A 17,707-nucleotide genomic window follows, 5' to 3' on the forward strand; every position below is an offset into this window, starting at 1 on the left:
GTTGTATTTTTCCTAAATGTGCATCATTAGAATAGAGTGTGTTGCTTATTGAGATGAAGAAGAAAGTTGCAATGGGAAAGAAATCCAAAGACAAGAGTACATGTCTTAGAGAACCTTGTATCTGAGACTGATTTTCTTGTTCAACAGGGAGACCCAGTTTCTTAATCTCGAGATATCCGTTATCTTCTTGAATTAGCTATGTTCTTAGAATATGGCATTTTGAACATTGTTACTTACCACTTCAAATCCTCTACTAGTCACAGAATTTAAAAAAAATGGGGTAAATAATCACACAGACAACGCTCTTCTAAATTTATGAGAAATATTCACTTCATATTTTGGAAGCATAGAAGAAAAATTTACTGCCAAGGACCAAATGGCTAGCAGCACAAAGAAGAAATACCTCCCTTCTCCCATCATGCCACTCCTCAACCCTTCTTCGCATTACATACACCATAGCAGAATTAACCTATGACACATGTTGGGGGGAAAAAAAACTATCAGATGGGAAGGTGGACAAGGGGAAAAGAAGAAAAGAGACTGCTTGCTATCCTACCACCTGAATAAAGAATACTCCATCTCAAGGAGAAAGCAACTTTTCATTTTATCCAATGTTCTTACTACTCCCACTCAAAGCATTTTTTAAAAAAATTGCCTCCACCAGATTTGAAATTTAAAAGAAAAAAAAAAAAGCCAAAACACTTCAAACTAGACACAAGATTAGAACACCTGGTTTATTGTGGAAAATTCATAATAAAAACTGCAATTGCTTATCCTGCAACTTACAAAATAATAATTTGATAAGTAAATTGCTTTTCATTATGTTAAGTACAACTGGTAAAAAAAAAAAAATCCATATGATATATAGGTATTTCCCATTCAGAGATCTCACATCCCTGAATTCTTCTGTTGCGTGTTTTACATCAGATATTTTAAATCTGTTTACCAATGAAGACCAGGGTTTTAACTATATTTAAATTTTTGCTTACAGTTGCAGTCTATCAGAAGCTGTCTAATGGTTAGAGCTCAGTCAACTGAGATGAAAAAACTCAAGCCATTTCTTCTCCTTAGGTTGTTTAATGTTATTTTTGTGATAGGAATGGATTTCCTAATGCTTTATTGTACAATCTAATCATATCTATCAGTCATGATGAATTAGACCCACTCCATGTTTCAACTCAATCTAGTCTGGTCTTTAACACATAGACACAAAACAGTACAGATTAATATATCATTTTCCCACACCCCAACCCTACAAACCACTTTAAAGGAGAAAATTTCATTTTAGCATTTCCCTACATAAGAAGGCCTTACTACTGCAACAGGTTTTGGCCATGAAAGAATACTTTCCTAAATGACATATCAAGTTAATGTGAAGCTTAGCAAAAAAAATCAATTATTCAGGGTAGTAAATAGAAATTATCAGAGATGGTATGTATTTGGGAAACTGTTTTACTTCTTTAGCTGAAGGCTGGAAAAAATTTCGCATTTTTTAAAGAATATTTGGTCACTGGTAATTTTTACCGATATTTCTCTCTTCTCCTGATCCCTTAATAGATCCAGTCCATTTAATTTGGGAAAAACACACACTTGATCAAGTCACTTAAATCTTTGAAGCCTTCTCATTTTTACCATATGATGGTATAAGTTTCATATTCAGATTCTTTTATACATGCAGTATAAATGGTATAAAAAAGATAGTAAGGAAATATGGCATACTATAGGTAATTTAAAAAAGTAAGTTTTGTTTAATTCTATAAAACATATATAAAAAATGAATATGAAACTATAACACCATTTAAGAAATATTTTCTCCCAAACTATCTTAGCAATTTGACTAGTCTCATGATATGAACACTGTGCCCCAGAAAAAGGTTCAAAGTATTCTGAAGAACAAAATTCCTTCCTCCAGAATCCATCCTGGCAGCAGCGCCTTCCCCACTTTAGGCAGATGTGTAGAAATATCTGGGCTTGGCATTGCCCAGAAGGTCGTCTTCGTAGTTGGGGAGACAGCAGAAGAAGAAAGCACAGCCGATCAGGATGATTGTGGCTGCCCACCCAAAGCCGTAGGCCCAGTTATAGATGTAAAGGACTGCGGGGTTGGCGTGAAGGTCGAAAGTCTGGGTGTACTTCACAGGGTAAATTACCAGGGAGATGATCTGGAACACAGCTAAAGGGAAGGAAAAAATTCCAAAGCATGAATGCATGCATGCACGAATGAATGAACAGATTAACTTCCTCCCCCACAATGTTTCTGCCTTTCTATAAATCTTAAATCTACCTAGACAATGCTAATGAAAGGAGCTGGGGTACCTAGTTAACCATGAGCCCTAAAAGATTATTAAATAGTGTGTGTCAGAGTCACCTCGCACTGAGAGGAATGCTGAATATATGAAATGTGGGCAGAAGACAATTAGAAAATCACTCTATAGTCCACGTGCAAGCCTTATAGATACTGAAGTAAAAAGTGCCCAAACTGCGGTGTACAGTCGAAAGCAGGATGGGAATCAAGAGTCCGTTTTTCATCTTTGTATTTCCTATGCCAAAGACATAGTTAATAGTTCCAGTGTTAGAAAAAATAATATATATAAAAAAGAAGGGATAGGGCTTTGGGGGAAGTGTAAGGAGGATATAAGAAAGAAAACGTATGTCTAAACTCTTTGGTGTAGGAGTCACATTCTTACAAGTATTATTTATCATATTAACATTTTAAGCAAGTTTCAAATTACAAAAAATAAAAAGAACTTAATCTTTTAGTCTTTCTCAATGAACATGCATACTTCCATAAAGCTGGGATGATGCTGTGCTATGTTCTGCATATTTTGGACTTCATATTTCCCACGCACATTGCCATACCAAGGGTTTGAGCAGATTTTAGTTCTGTACCAGTTCTTTCCACAAAGAGGGGCCAGTTGGTTGTGCTCCCCAGAATGTATCAGGGGGTGCGTAGTCCTTGCCACTTCTTCTTTCACCTTGATTTTTTTCTACTGCTCCACAGACAAAACTCCTAAGGTAGTTTTCTTTTTCCTTTTTTTTTTTAATTGCTAGCAAGGCTGTAGGTGTTTCCACATGTTAATCTGTTACTTGTATTTCTCAACTCAGAATGTTCCTCTTCTCTGGCAATTTATGAAGGGCAATCTTGGTGCGGAGTTTAAATATTTCTCTGGCTTCTTGTATACCTAAATAGCAAACTCTTCCTAATGAAATCTGCTAGTTACTGCAAAATATTGTGTGTGAAAGTAATCCTTCTCTATGTTATTCTCTAATTTGCCTAGGCATACATGTTAACTATTGGGGTTTACCCATTTTGGTTCATCATACATGAAGTTCTTGTAATGGTTTGGATGAATTTCTGCAAAATCTAAATTGTATCAGTGTTCAATTTTTCTGATTTTAACCCAATAATATATATAAAACTAAAAATAAATGTTGCTGTGAAATATTATCTTAACAACCAAGTATGCCTTATTCAATATTATTACCACTAAAAATGTACTGAAATTTCTAGGCTTTTTATCCTTCTATAAACATTTCCCATTCTACTTGTCAGACTCTAAAGGGAAAGAGGAATTTTAAATTGTAAAGTGAGAACAGAATTAAGCAGGCCCGGTAAGCAGTTTATCTGTTCACGCTCACTACAACTAGTTTTCTTTACAACTTCTGCAACCCACTAGATCTTAATATTTTAATGCTAAGATGGACAAAGGAGTTTCACTAGGATGTTTTTAATTGCTGCATAACATACAACGTAATATTTACCATTTTAATCACTTGTTAAGTGTACAATTAGGTGGCATTAAATACATTCACAATATTGTGTAACCATCACCATTATCTAAACTATAACTTTCTCAACATCCCCAACGTAAACTCAATCCCCATTTCCCCTCCCCTCAGCCCCCGGTAAACTCTAATCTACTTTCTGTCTCTATGAATTTGCCTATTCCAGGTACTTCATATAAATGAAATCCTAAAATATTTGTCCTCCGTCTACCTTATTTCTCTTAGCATAATGTTTTCAAGGTCCATCAACATTGTAGCATATAGCAAAACTTTATTCCTTTTTATGAATGAATTACATATTTTTTTACTTATCCATTTATCTGTTGATGAATAGTTGGGTTGTTTCCACCTTTTGGTGATTGTGAATAATGCTACTATAAATATGGGTGTATAAATGTCCGTTTAAGTCCCTGCTTTCAATTCTTTTGGATATATATCGAGAGGTGAAAATGTTGAGTCATATATTAAGATTTTTCAATGAAAGTTAATGTCCTGGTGTGTTATTTCTAACAGTGATGTAAACAGGCATCCATCTGGTCTTCTCAGACATGTGAGAAGATCCATCATATGTGTTTCTTTGATAATCTCTTACACATTTGAAATAAGAAAAACCAAATAAAAGCAGAGGTGGGATTCAACAAGGTGCTTCATACCTTTTGTAATTCCAAGTCATTTCTGACTTTAAAATATTATTCCAAAAGCAAACTTTGAAACATGAGGAACACTGGAGTAAGTTTTATTTTTAATCAAGAGGGATTGTTAAATGCACATGTAAGGGCAGGCCTGCACTGGTTGGTTCTCTTTCCTCTCCACCAGGGCCTTTCCGCCTCTCACTTGTCCTGCCCGAGGCCCTGTGAACACCTTTTCTAAGCTCAGGGAACCCAGCACAAGGTGGTCTCCCTCTGGACTCACGGACCCCTTCTAGTCACAAGGCTTCTGACCGGTCTCAAGGACTTCTGCTTCAGGTCCACAGCGGAATTCCTGCTTTGCTCCCAGGAGCCTAAGCTGTTATCTTGAGACATGGCCTGTGGCCTCGCTTCGCCCTTCTCAGCACCTCCTCTTTTCCCCCCCTCAGGAAATCCAGTTTTACAACTAAATTCAGTTCTGTGGCTGGGGTCCTGCCCCTTCAACAGACTTCCCTAATGCCAGGTGCCTGCCTAAAATTTCAAATAATTCTTGCTCCTAGATTCCTACTTCTTGTATTCTACTAATAAACGTTCATTCTGAGCCTCACACCCCTGCACAACTAAATTTCTGGCCCCCCAACACTGGTGATGAAGCAATTCCAGATCTTGGCCCCTCCCAGGGTCCCTCATCCCACTGCAGAAAACCCTTTCATGACCCACCACATCACAAGACCTCCTTCAAGAAGTAAAATGGCTCAGGGACATTCCATCCCTTCAGCATGGGACTCACAGGAGGCCAGCACTGGGCCCACTATGGAGTCACCGCACTTCCAGGGCTGAGTCAGCCCTGGTCCCTTGGGATAGAGGTGACACTGGGCATGGGGTCCCCTATAAGAGATAATATACAGTGATAACCTTCCTGACTTGGATGGGGGGCACAGAGTACCACCTGAGACACAGGAGGAAAGGGATCCAGGTCTTAAAACACATCTCTCCTCTGTTCCTTCTGCCCTTGGTGACATATTTTCTGAGAACAAGTCAGGAACTGTAATTATCAGGGATCTTCTTTGTGGATTGGACATTACTGTCCTGATGTCTGCTGAAGGTAGGAATGAAGAATTGCTGACACACAGTCTTACCAGCCAGGGCCAGGAGGCCTCCGATTACTCTCAGGAACATAAGCATTTGGGGTCCACAGAGGGCGAAGAAGGAGAGGATGAAACAGATCACCAGGATGATAAAGCCACAGAAAAGCATGGCGGCGGCTGCCCTTCCCCACGCTGCAAGAAAAAACAAACAGTAATGAATACGACAGACATACCCAATTTAAAATCACTAATTAAAGTATCAATAGTTTTTTTTTTCCTTTCTACTAATTACATATTTGGGTGGAAAGAGTTTTCCTTTTGATAATATTTAAGCATCTCCATTTTGCAGGGGGAGAATAGAAATTCATATGTCAGACATTAATATACTGATGCACAGTAATGTCTTCCCTCCTCGGTGTTTGGGCAAATGTTTTATCTCTGAGATGAAAGTTAAACTTCATTAAACTGTTTCTCATTTAATAAATTGGCCATATAAACTGGTATATTTAAAAGGTTCACTGAAGTTCTAACACAACACAATCATAATAAACAATATTTTTGGTATTGAACCATAAAAATTACAATATCTTTAGGAAATCTTTCAAATGCCTGTAAAAGCATCTTTGTTTCATATCAACGTATGGTTCCATGCAAAAAAGTAATCTTTGAAAACATATACTTATTACTAAGCAGTGATGTGAAATAAAACAATTTAATTGTAAAGCAGCTGTGATTTTTTTTTTTTATGACGCGTTTAGGCACACTCTTTCTAGATTTTTGCCTAAATTTTAACTTTGGAGGTATTCAGAATTTATTGCACAAGAGTTCCTAATTATTGATATTGGCCCTAAAAGCAATCAGGGTGAGGTGGGAATTGAGTTTTAGGTTTGAAGACGTATAAGGGCCCCTCCAGGCCCGTGTCATGCTACCCTGCACCTGTGGAAATAGGGAGTGCCATGAACCCAGGCAAATGATTCCAGCAAAAAATTCTTATTATTCAATCTGCTCTGATTTTTTTTTTAATTAAAATGTATTGGGGTGACAATGATTAGTAAAACTGAATAGGTTTCAAGTGTACAATTCTGTAATACATCATCTATATATCACATTGTGTGTTCACCACCCAGAGTCAGTTCTCCTTCCATCACCATATATTTGACCCTGTTTACCCTCATCTACCCCCCGCCCACCTTACTCTCTGGTAACCACTAAACTATCGTCTGTGTCTATGAGGTTTTATTTCTTTCTTTGTTTGTCTTCTTCCTTTGTTGCTTTCAGTTTTACATCCCACATATCAGTGAAATCAATTTGGTTCTTGACTTTTTCTGTCTGATTTATTTCACTTAGCATAATAATCTCAAGATCCATCCATATTGTCGCAAATGGCATTATTTCATCTTTTCTAATGCAGAGTAGTATTTCATTGTGTGTATATACCACATCTTTTTTATCCAGTGTCTATCAAAGGACACTGGTTGTTTCCATGTCTTGGCCACCGTAAATAAAGCTGCAAAGAACATTGGAGCACATATATCTTTACAGATAAATGTTTTCAGATTTTTTGGGCAGATACCCAGGAGGGAGATTGCTGGGTCATATGGCAATTCTATTCTTAATTTTTTGAGGAACCTCTACACTGCCTTTCACAGTGGCTGTACCAATCTGCATTCACACCAACAGTATATGAGGGTTCCTTTTTCTCCACAGCCTCTCCAACACTTGTTATTGTCTTGTTGATGATTGCTCTGATTTTTAAAATTTCTTCACAAACAACCTTCTCTCTAGAGGTAAAACCTAGCATTTATGAAGAAATTTTTCTGTGCAGGCACTAGGCTAAGGACTTAACATATTTAGTTCACTGAATCCTTACAAAAACTTTTTAAGGTTCATACTATTATCATTTCTTTAGAAACAAGGCTGTAGTAAGGCTTTGAGTGTTCAAATAACCTGCCACAGCCACACAACTAGTAACTGATTTAGGCAGAGTTTGATTTAGAGCCCGTCTGAATCCAAAACCTGCCTCTTTTTTTGAGATATAATTTATATACCATAAAATTCACTCTTTGCAAGTATACAATTCAGTGGTTTTTACTATATTCATAGGGTTGTGCAATCATCACCACTTACAATTCCAACATTTTTATCACCCCAAAAAGAAACCCAATGTCCATGATTAGTCACTTTCCATTCCCCTCTGCCTCCGGCTTCTGGCAACCACTAATCTGCTTACTGTCTCTATAAATTGGCCTATTCTAGACATTTCATATGAATTGAATCATTCACTATGTGGCTTTTTTGTGACTGTCTTCTTTCATTTAGTATAATGTTTTCAAGGTGCATTTATGTTGTAGCACGTACCAGTACTTAATTCCTTTTTATAGCCCAAAAACATTCTATTGGATGGATATCCCCCATGTTGTTTATCCATTCATTCATTAACATGCACTGTTAATCTATTACCCTACGTTCCATATGAAAAGCAGAGTCATGGGCACGTCTGCCCTGGTTTTACTTTTAACACAGCTTGGCTGACAAAGTTATCCTCACTTAATTCTAGGTCATTTGACTGTTAAAAAAAACCCCAAAGATATAGGACAGCAAAAGAACAAGGGCTTTGGAGCCAGCTGGACCTCATTTATACCCTGTCTCTGCCACCTATCAGCCACTGTCAGTCTGCCTAGCTGCTAACCAAGACTAAAAATGCCTTATTTCAAGATTATCATCAGGATGAGAGCTTTTGTGTGAAAAGTCACGTAGCTCAGAAAGTTCCTCCTGTGTACCCATGACTTCTCTGCAGTACCACATGTTTACATTTTATTCTACATTCGCAAGGTTCTGCTTCGTTGCCTAGAGATTGTTCCTCAGTTATCCACTGCATTTTTACATCTTCGTCTGTTATAGACAAACCTGAGCTAGGTTCCCCTGTTCCCTTCTCTAGCCCCCACGCTCCCCCAGGTCTTCCTCTAGATTCATGCATGACTGGGGCATAATAGGTAGTTAAGGAGAAGAAACATTTTTATATGCTCAAAAGCCACGTTTTCACACAAATTACCCTTTAGTGGCAGTGGTCAGAATGGCGCTGAGACAGTACATAAGAGGGCCTAGTTTTATATTTGTAGTTTATAATTACTTCTCACCAAATCTTCCTTTTCCTGTGAGATCAATAAGAGATTTTAGGAACAAAGGTAAAATAGAAATGTTTTCTTTTAAAATAGAAATGAATAAAGTCAAGATATGCAATTGAGTAAGCCTCTTTTCTCACTTTTGCCTTCTTCTTTAAGGAACGTAACTTTCAAGAGAAGAGGGACTGTGCTTCGAAAAGCACATTAGTTAATCAGACTGTCTCAAACTCTAGTCCATACATCACTGAGTCAAAACCATCAGTGGAGCTTATTAACAATACATATTCCTAGGCCTCCCTGCAGACCTACCAAATCAGAGCTTGAGGGGTAGTGTCCAGGAATCTGCATTTTACTAGTATTTCTTATATTCATACTAAAGTTTAAGAACTAAGATAGATAATTAATCTCCTTATAAAAACAGATGCAGTACTGCTCCCAAAAAAGCATGTAACTTTCAGTATGTGACCACTGAAATCTCATTTCTATAGATTTTTTTTTTTTTTTTAGCTGAGTCATCCTGTTACCTGTTGGCAGCTCAGCAGCAGCTCAGCTTGGGCAAGGAATCGAACCGGCGACCCTGTTGCTCAGAGCTCGCACTCTTGAGCAAGCTCTTAACCAACTGAACCACTTGACCAGCCCCGCTATAGATTCTTTTATGCTTTTATGGCTACTATGAATCATTAAATTCAATTAAATCCAATCACTAAATTAAAAAAAGCAGACACTGATTTTTCTTCTTTGCTTTTTGAATTGGGGAATTGGAGGAGGGGAACAGTGTTGGGGAATTGGGGAGGGGGACCAGCTAAGTTGTTGTTCTTCAATCTTAATTGTAGAGGGTGCCAGTCACCATCTGGCTGCCTGTCAACAGCTCGTGGTCTCTAAGCTCAAGGTGCTGTGTTACAATCTTAGTTGTGGGTGGGTGTAGCTACCATCCCATGCGGGAGTCGAACCAGCAGCCTTGTTGTTAAGAGCACACGCTCTATTCCCTGAGCCAGCCGGGCAGCAGCTCAGCTCAAGATACCAAGTTCAGTCTTAGTTGTGGGCGGGCATAGCCCACCATCGAACAGGCAGTCTTTTTGTTAGGAGCACGTGCTCTCACCAGGTGAGCCATCCTGTCACCTGTTGGCAGCTCAGTGGCAGCTCAGCTCGGGCTGAGTGTCACTGGCCCATGTGGGACACGAATCGGCAGCCCTGTTGCTCTCAGAGCTCGCGCTCTTAAGCTAACTCTTAACCTACTGAGCCACTCGGTCGGCCCTGATTTTTCTTTTCAAGTTGAGTTCACAGGTTTGAAATTGTGCAATGAAAGGTCTGTATAAGCATGCAGAGGAATCCAAACATAATGAAGAAAAAATGAATAGCAGAATGTGAGTTTTCAAGAAAAACATCCTCGCAAGGAACATATTTCAATAGCCAGACTTTGACTATCACAGATTATGGTTTTAAAAGTATAGCCAAATAAATTATGTAAATGTTGTTATAAAAAGTAAATACCGATAATTTTATCTGTTTATTTGGTGAAGAATAATACAAAGTTAGATTATTGCTATTATTACTTCTAACATTAGAGCATATAATTTATGCTTAGTTTCAGGTTCTTAAAAGGAATTAAATAAATAGTAAGTCACCTCACCTAGCCGAAAGCCAACAGGTGAACATAAATATAAACACAGACCATTTCAAGAACTTTTCCTATGCTATGTTAAATCAACTCATTTAAAGTGTTGAGTCATCAAAGTGGAAAATTCAGGACATTTTGACTTGACAAAGGCTGCTTGGAAGTAGGCCTGAAAAACCTGCTTCTGTAGCATGGAGACACCCACGTTGACTCAATGATCGCTGAAGACAAAAAACTTGGCATGGTTTTGAAGATTCTGTTTTGACTGATGAATGGCAAGCAAAGCAATCTGCCTTCTCATGTCAGTGACCATTTTGTCATAAAATGACGAAACTTATCCTACCAGGTCTGAGTAGGGTCCTTCCAGCCCAACATTCTGTCCGAGAAGGGGACGGACAGCCACGTAGACTCAGGACAGGGCAATTCTTCATGACATAAATTTCAACAGTTAAGCCTGTACACTAAGTACCTTTGGTCTCACTTAGTTAACCGGAATGAGCATAACATCTAGAAATTTGTCCAAATCTTTTGGGAACTATGTATATTTTTATATTATACCATGGTCTAAACTATACACCATATTTCCCAACTCTAATGGAAAGCGTCAGTTTTTAAAAGTTGTCCCGAAGCTACGTCTTCCATGATTCAACAGATGGTCCTTAGTTATTCAAAGGCAGAGTGTCCACCTTGATCTATTCTGAGGAAGCGTCTTTCATTATTTTATGCACTTTAAATTTTATTGCCTTTCATATGTGTGTGTGTGCATATAGGGGTGCAGGCAGGTTCTCATTATCAATTATCATTCTCTGAATTGGGACCACAAATGCATACAGTACTCCAGGTAAACAAGAGTTTCTGTGCAGGAAAGCTTTTTGTTAGTTTGTTTTGTTTCCTTAAGGGAAGATACATTTGGTGTTTTATATACATAATCTATTATGTCCAGAATTTATTTTCTAAATACCACTTGGAGAAGTTTCTGGCCCCTTGTGTCAGGCCAGCAATGATGTCTCATCATTTTAATCCCAATACATGTTATCAAAGAAACCAGCAGCATTATAAATCCATTTTTAAATAAGATTCATTCAAGATCCATTTAGATGAAGAATGGCTTATCAAATTTTGCTGTGGCTTGCAAAGTTTCAATATTAAATCAACAACATGGAAACTATTTAATAGTCACTAATGAAACTCTGAGTTATTCCTGCGAAATGTTTTCACGTTTTTTTGTAGGAAGATGAATGCTATCTTTTTCCAGCGATTACATACGAAAACACAATGTTATAAGGTAAATATGGCTGGGAAAGGACAAGGAAGGTCAACTGGTAACAAAAGAGCAAAAAAAGGGAAAAAATAAATATCTTGAATGTCAAGCTAGAAACCATAAATCCAACTGAAGCTTGTGAAAAGAAAAAAAAATCTTAAGAAGGAGTTTTAAGACAAGGAAAGCATTGCTGATATTTTAAATATTGTTGGTAATATTTTAGAGACTGTCACTAATTTTTCCCATAAAGTTAGTATTTCTTTTAATGAATTTGCTGCATTCTTCAGTAGTTGCACATGTGGGCAAAACAGTCTGTGGGGTAAGCCCCCTTACTCAGTGCCCTGCAGACACCAACCTGTTATCCAACTAGAGTAGGGTCCTTTTCCAGAGCAAAGGATTCACCTATTAACAATACGAAAGGCCCCACCTGATTGTGTCAGATTTCCTCGTATTGCTTCTATAGGGTTCTTTATGTGATACACAGGCAGAACTGAAAACTGGATAAAACCGTAATTGATAAAAATAAAAAAGATCCTATCTACAAATAAATATAAGCATGGGTGGACAGTAGATTCAAAAACACTGCTGCCTATTCAGCAAGTAGAAAATCCGCTCCTGTGGAGGAATATAGGCCAGTGCTTCTGAAACTTCAAACTGCTTCTGAATCACCTAGAGATCTTGTTTAAATACAGATTCCGATTCAGTAGGTGGTGCCTGAGCCACTGAGTGTCCAATAGCCCCCCAGGTAACACTGACACTGCTGGTCTGGGACACTTTGAGGAGCAAATATCTGCAGGAAAACTCCTAGCAGGCCCCAAAAATAATCTACAAAGAAAGAAGCAATTTTGCAGAAGTTTTGGAAGGCAGAAGGAATGGCTTAGAGGAGGAACGGCTTAGAGGAGTAACAGCAGGGTCACACGGGAGAGCATTCCACAGTTGGGGTGGGATTCTTTACATGCTCTGCATTTTCTCCTGAAACAAAACCAGATGATAACTAGTTACCGTGGTGTTTTTACAGAATGATGATACTTTACCCCTGGATAGCCTTCTTTCAATGTCTGAGTGGGGAAACCACTCTACACAAGAAGATGTGAAAACAGAAAAATCACATGAGATACATGGCAGCAAATTTGGGATCTACCCGTAAACATTTAAAAGTCTGTCAGAAGGAAGAAGGCTGGGAAGGATTTTCAGGGAAGGACATTTCAGCTCCGCCAGTAGAAGAGGGTGTAAGGGAAGTATTTTTAAACAAATAGCATCACTGAGAGAATCGAATTAAGTTGCTCAACAAAGGGAAGGTCAGATCAGCAATGGGAGGTGTTGAGAGCACTTGGCAAAGGCTTGAATAGGTGCACTCTTGTTCCCTTCTAATTCTAGTGTCTAGGAATCTGTGTCTGTTCACAGCGACAAGACGAGTTAAGTCACCAAAAAGAGAATGAGGCTCTCAGGCAGTTAATGCTAAGTGCATTAAGTGCAGCAAATGTGGAATGGACTGGACTACATTACTGATTCCTAGATGTCTCAGTTTTATAAGTCTATATATACATTTTTAACCATGAAAACCAGTTGAGAGTGGCCAACTTTTTATTTTGCTATGTAAGGACTTGAACACGTGCCCACAAAGAGTAATCTATCTATTAATGCCTAATTTCATAAAACAAGAATATTTTAATATCTAACCTGCCCCACTGCCAAAAGCCACAAAAGGATAATCTCAAAATGAAGTCCCTTAAGTTGAATTTAGCCTAGCGTAAACCTATTAACTTCATACATATTTTTCTCATTTCCTGTATATTTAAGAACCGTAGGGCTAAATGAGCTAAAAATATTTCATATAACACTGATGCTTTGAGTTATCCAAGGCTGATTTCATATTAGAAAGTTCTGTGGTATCTGAGGATGTCTTTGGTAAAGGAGGCTTTGCAGCTCTGTTCAGATCCAAGCTACAGGCTCTTCAACACTGATTCCCCCACTTTCATTCTTGGTGCATACACTCATCTCTATTATTCTCCACCCTGACAAGCTGCAGCTTGCTTGGGATTTGAAATCTACATCGCTGATGCGTAAAATATTCTCCTGATGTATTTTTTCTTAAAAGTGGAAAAGCAGGCACCAGTAGTGCAAAAGTAGCATGTGTGAACATGCATTCAAATTTAATTTTGCATTTTATTTAATATATGAAATTTTAATGATCATTTCAATGTTTACGTCTAGATTTTCTTTTACTGTTTTGAGAAATATAAATCATGATTTTTAAAACATTCAAACAAGTATCTGTAAAGCTGCATTTTATTTAGTTGTTACTATCATGAAAAGAACACATTCATGTAATTTGGTTCATTTATTGGAAAAAATGAGGTGCTATGGTAATCTGAAATTATTTAAAAACTGTTAATGGTGCAGATATATAATATTCTGTTTTACATAATATTAAAGAACGATTTACCTTTATTAAAAAGTCTATATTATGCCTATGCTAGGAATAACCTGTGTCATTTATGCCAAAATTAATGTATTAATGTTATGAATATCAGTTAATAATAGATGGCCAAACACTTTGTAATAAAAAGGTAACTTTCTTAATAGTTACAATGTTTACTTTCTAGTACATATCAAAAAGTTTTTTAAAACTTCAGTTCTCTATAGTGAGACATTTTAATTAGAGCCCTGTGTTTATACATGTGTGGGAGTGTATGTAAACTGTTTACTACATTTTAGATAAAGTTGTGTAAACACACTGTTGTTGTCAAGGCTTTATTGAGGCTATCTGAAAATCTGAGGGTTCAGAGATGCCTAGATCATCACCCTACAGTGTAGGAACACACAATTGCTACATTAGTCCATGCCAGGAGAGGGAACAGAAATATAATCAACACTCTGACTTATCTTTGACTGCAACAGCTTGTGACGACCTCTCCTGGTGAATTCACATCTATTTTCTCCTTCCCATGGTCACCGAGTGACCGTGGGTCCTGCCTTCATGATTTGATTCTAGGGCTTGAGCTAAAGCCACATCTAACACGTTATTGGCACTTAATTATCTCTGCAAAGGTCACAAGAATAACTAAATTAGGGTGTGAAGACCACAACTCATTTATGAAAATCAGTCTTGCTACATCATAAAAGCAGTAATAGATTTTTCAATACTCACTTGAAAAACAACTTTTCCAAAGACCAATTTCTCAATTGACATACAGACACACACACACACACACACACACACACACACACACACATACTGGATCAGTGTTTTCTTTACAATTAAAAGTTAACGCAAAAAAAAAAAAGTTAACGCTATAGACTTCTGTCTAATGTTAAAAAAATTAAACTGAGAAAAAACCCTGCTTCCTCCCGTCCATATACAAAGCACTATATTAGTCTGAGTTTAGAAGAGCCACACCCTAGAAAGGTGAGCTCACCCTTCAGGTCAAGAAAAATAAAAACTGCATTGTGTGTGTTTCACAAGAGGGCTGTGGTCACAGCCAGAGCCTTGCAGGCCAGATCACGTCCCAGCAAGAGTGCTGATCCTGGTTCCGCCAGCACTCCTCTCTTCCCGGCACTAACCTTCTTACTTCATATGTGGGAGTTTGCTGAGTATTCTTGGATCTGCGTTAGTCTTTGGAGTGAGGGAGGTATGATTATCAAAATCTGTTTGCAAACACATCGGCTGAAGCAGACCTACTAAGTCCCCTACAGGATACTGAATTCCAATGCATTTTAACTAGAAGATACAGAGATATTATTTCAAAGAAATTAATTCCCTTTAAAAACTTCAAAGACTTGCGATGATACAAACCCTGGCAGGCATGCTGTTTGTTTTAAGAAAAGAAAAACATAGACATTAAGGAAAGGAGGAATTTCGTTCAGTCTTCCTATTTTCTGACCTGCTAAGACTCCTTTGGGGGAAAAGTTCAGCGTGGGTACTTCCAAACAATTTCACAGTCCTTAAGAATCACCACCAAGCCCAGATAGGGCCCCAGAAATAAACAGTTTGGTTACAGGCCCCAGAGCCATTTAGGGGGGAGGGAGACAGAATTAAGTCAATGATCCCAGCAGGGAATGAAGAAAGGCAGGATGGCCTTCTTTCTCTTTCTTGGTTTAAAACTATTAAACTCCCTTGGTAAGGTCCCATTGAGTAGTATTTGGCTTTAAGCTTCTTATGAGCATATTAAACACTCCTTACCGCACGCCACCCCCCACCCCCACCCCGGACACACACACACACACACACACACACACACACACACACACACAGGCGAATTACAATAGACCCCAGCTGTTCTTCACATCTACCAGTTAGCAGAAGCTGGCACCAGACAAAACCACGCTCCTCTCCAGTCAGGTCTATTTACAAGTTAAGCAAGGAGGCTTCCTCCATGCTGGGAAAATAAAATACTCCATCTGCAATATATTATTTTTGTCAACTGTGCTTAATTTCGCTGGTGTAGAAGACACGTTTGTTTTTTTCTACTTCAAACCACATTAAGCTACAGTTTTCTAAAGTAGCAAGGCGGTGCTTAAACCTAAGACACCCTCCAAGACAACCGCGAACGAGAGCTAGCCTGAAGCGTTCAACATTACAAGTATCCACTGAAATCCTAACTGCTTAAATTTTGACCAAGACAGCTTTTTTTTTTTTTTTGTAATAGAAGAGCTGCTTTCACTTAGTTCAAGTTAAAGGAATAATACACCGACTTTAGGGAAGGTGCGTATTTTAATACTTTAATCATAGGAAGAACCAGAGAAGGAGGTGGCGGAATGGGAAGAACTTTCAGAGGTCTCCAAAAAAATAGACTTTGTTCATTATATTTACTCATCAAACCTTTTCAAATGGCTGACATCTTTTGCACGTAACTAACAAACCTTTAAAAAAACAAACATTGTTTGAGATAGGGCCATTTGCTTCCAGCGTTGGGCCTGGTTTTGGTCATTCAAAGCTGCTGCTTTGTTTTGAACAGTTTGGATGCATGAAACTCAGCTCTAAACAGATGTCTTGAATCACCCATTACCCCTTACCCTGTTCAGTCCCTGCACCCAATGTGGCTCCCTAAGGCCCGTCCTCCCAGGGCGCTGGCGCACGCCCGGAGGACTTGCCGGAGGCGGCGGCGGCGGGCGAGGGCACTCACCGTAGTCCATGAGGCTCTCGCAGCCATCCGCGCGGGATCCGCTGCCGCCGCCCTCGTGGAAACATCGCCACCACAGCGAGGACGTCTGGAGGTGGGTGCTCGACTGCAGCCAGCCGCGGCCGGCGAGCGCGATGATGTCGAAGGCGATGGCGCTGAGCAGGAGCAGGGGCAGGATCCACCTGCAGCGCTCGCAGGCCAGGCCGCAGCGCAACATCTCGACAGTGGCGGCGCGGGGGAGAAGGACGCGCGGGGCTCGGACGCCGCGGAAAGTGGCCGGCGAGCGCGGGCAGCGCGACAAAAGGGAAGAGGTGGCGGGGGCGCGGCGCCCAGGCCCCACCTAGATTCCGGTGACTCAGAGCGCGCCGCCCCGACCTGCCCAGCCGGGCTGGGCCGGGGCCCACGCGGGCGGGGCGGGGCCGAGCTCAGGTTACACCGGGTGTGGGTGAGCTTCCCGGCCCCGGGCGGACCTGGGGGCGCCCGGCCCAGGGGCCCACGGCGCGCCCCCCAAGCTGCAGTCACGCGCGCCCCTGCGCTTCCCCACAGCCGCATTTCCTTCTTGCATGATCCTCGCATACCAATGTTTGTCCTGGGGCTTCAGCGTGTGCACGTTTTAATCTGCGCAACACCAGCTAAATATTTAGCCCCTGATGTCGGATAATGGTCTGATTTTCAACAAGACCATATTTCAGTTTCAGGCAGTTTAAGATGGGTGTTCAAACGGTACCTGGGGATCAATGCCGCCCTCCCTGTGAATCCGTGTGGCCAGCCCGGGAGCCGGTCCCGGACCCTCCGAGGCAGAAGTGGGCACTTCTTCCTGGGCTCCACCTTTGTACCTTGTACCGTGGCTTCCTTGTACTCTTATCTGTTTACGTGCCCGCCTTTTCCGCTGGGTGACCAGCTCTTTGACAGCAGAGGCCATGTTTTATTTATCTGTGTGTCATTGGTGTCTGTCTCGCACCGTGTCTGGGTCTCAAGGGAACACAGTAAACAGTTGATGCGTAAACACACTGACTTTAACAAATGCTCGCTTCAGTTTCAGAAAAGCCACAACTGGCTTCCCCAGATACCTTCATGTCTTGTGTGTGC

At 39.9% G+C, this 17,707-nt stretch overlaps 1 protein-coding gene across 1 annotated transcript; it reads right to left on the bottom strand.

Annotated features, from left to right (window-relative positions):
- Nucleotides 1–709: 709 nt before the first annotated feature.
- On the bottom strand, nucleotides 710–16,996 carry PERP (p53 apoptosis effector related to PMP22). Its single transcript, XM_019648080.1, has 3 exons — nucleotides 16,622–16,996; nucleotides 5,549–5,689; nucleotides 710–2,170 (listed from the first exon to the last, which is right to left on the bottom strand). The coding sequence occupies exons 1-3, from the start codon at nucleotides 16,833–16,835 to the stop codon at nucleotides 1,944–1,946; spliced, it is 582 nt and encodes a 193-aa protein (XP_019503625.1). The 5' UTR covers nucleotides 16,836–16,996; the 3' UTR covers nucleotides 710–1,943.
- Between the last annotated feature and the right edge of the window lie 711 nt (nucleotides 16,997–17,707).

This window comes from Hipposideros armiger, unplaced genomic scaffold (genome assembly GCF_001890085.2).
Source record: "Hipposideros armiger isolate ML-2016 unplaced genomic scaffold, ASM189008v1 scaffold_120, whole genome shotgun sequence".
Lineage (NCBI taxonomy): Eukaryota > Metazoa > Chordata > Mammalia > Chiroptera > Hipposideridae > Hipposideros > Hipposideros armiger.

Coding starts and splice junctions, on each gene's coding strand:
- PERP (XM_019648080.1), bottom strand. CDS start 16,835: ATGTTGCGCTGCGGCCTGGCCTGCGAGCGCTGCAGGTGGATCCTGCCC. Junction 5,690..16,621: donor CGAGAGCCTCATGGACTACG/GTGAGTGCCCTC, acceptor TTTTTCTTGCAG/CGTGGGGAAGGGCAGCCGCC. Junction 2,171..5,548: donor AGGCCTCCTGGCCCTGGCTG/GTAAGACTGTGT, acceptor CCTTCCCTTTAG/CTGTGTTCCAGATCATCTCC.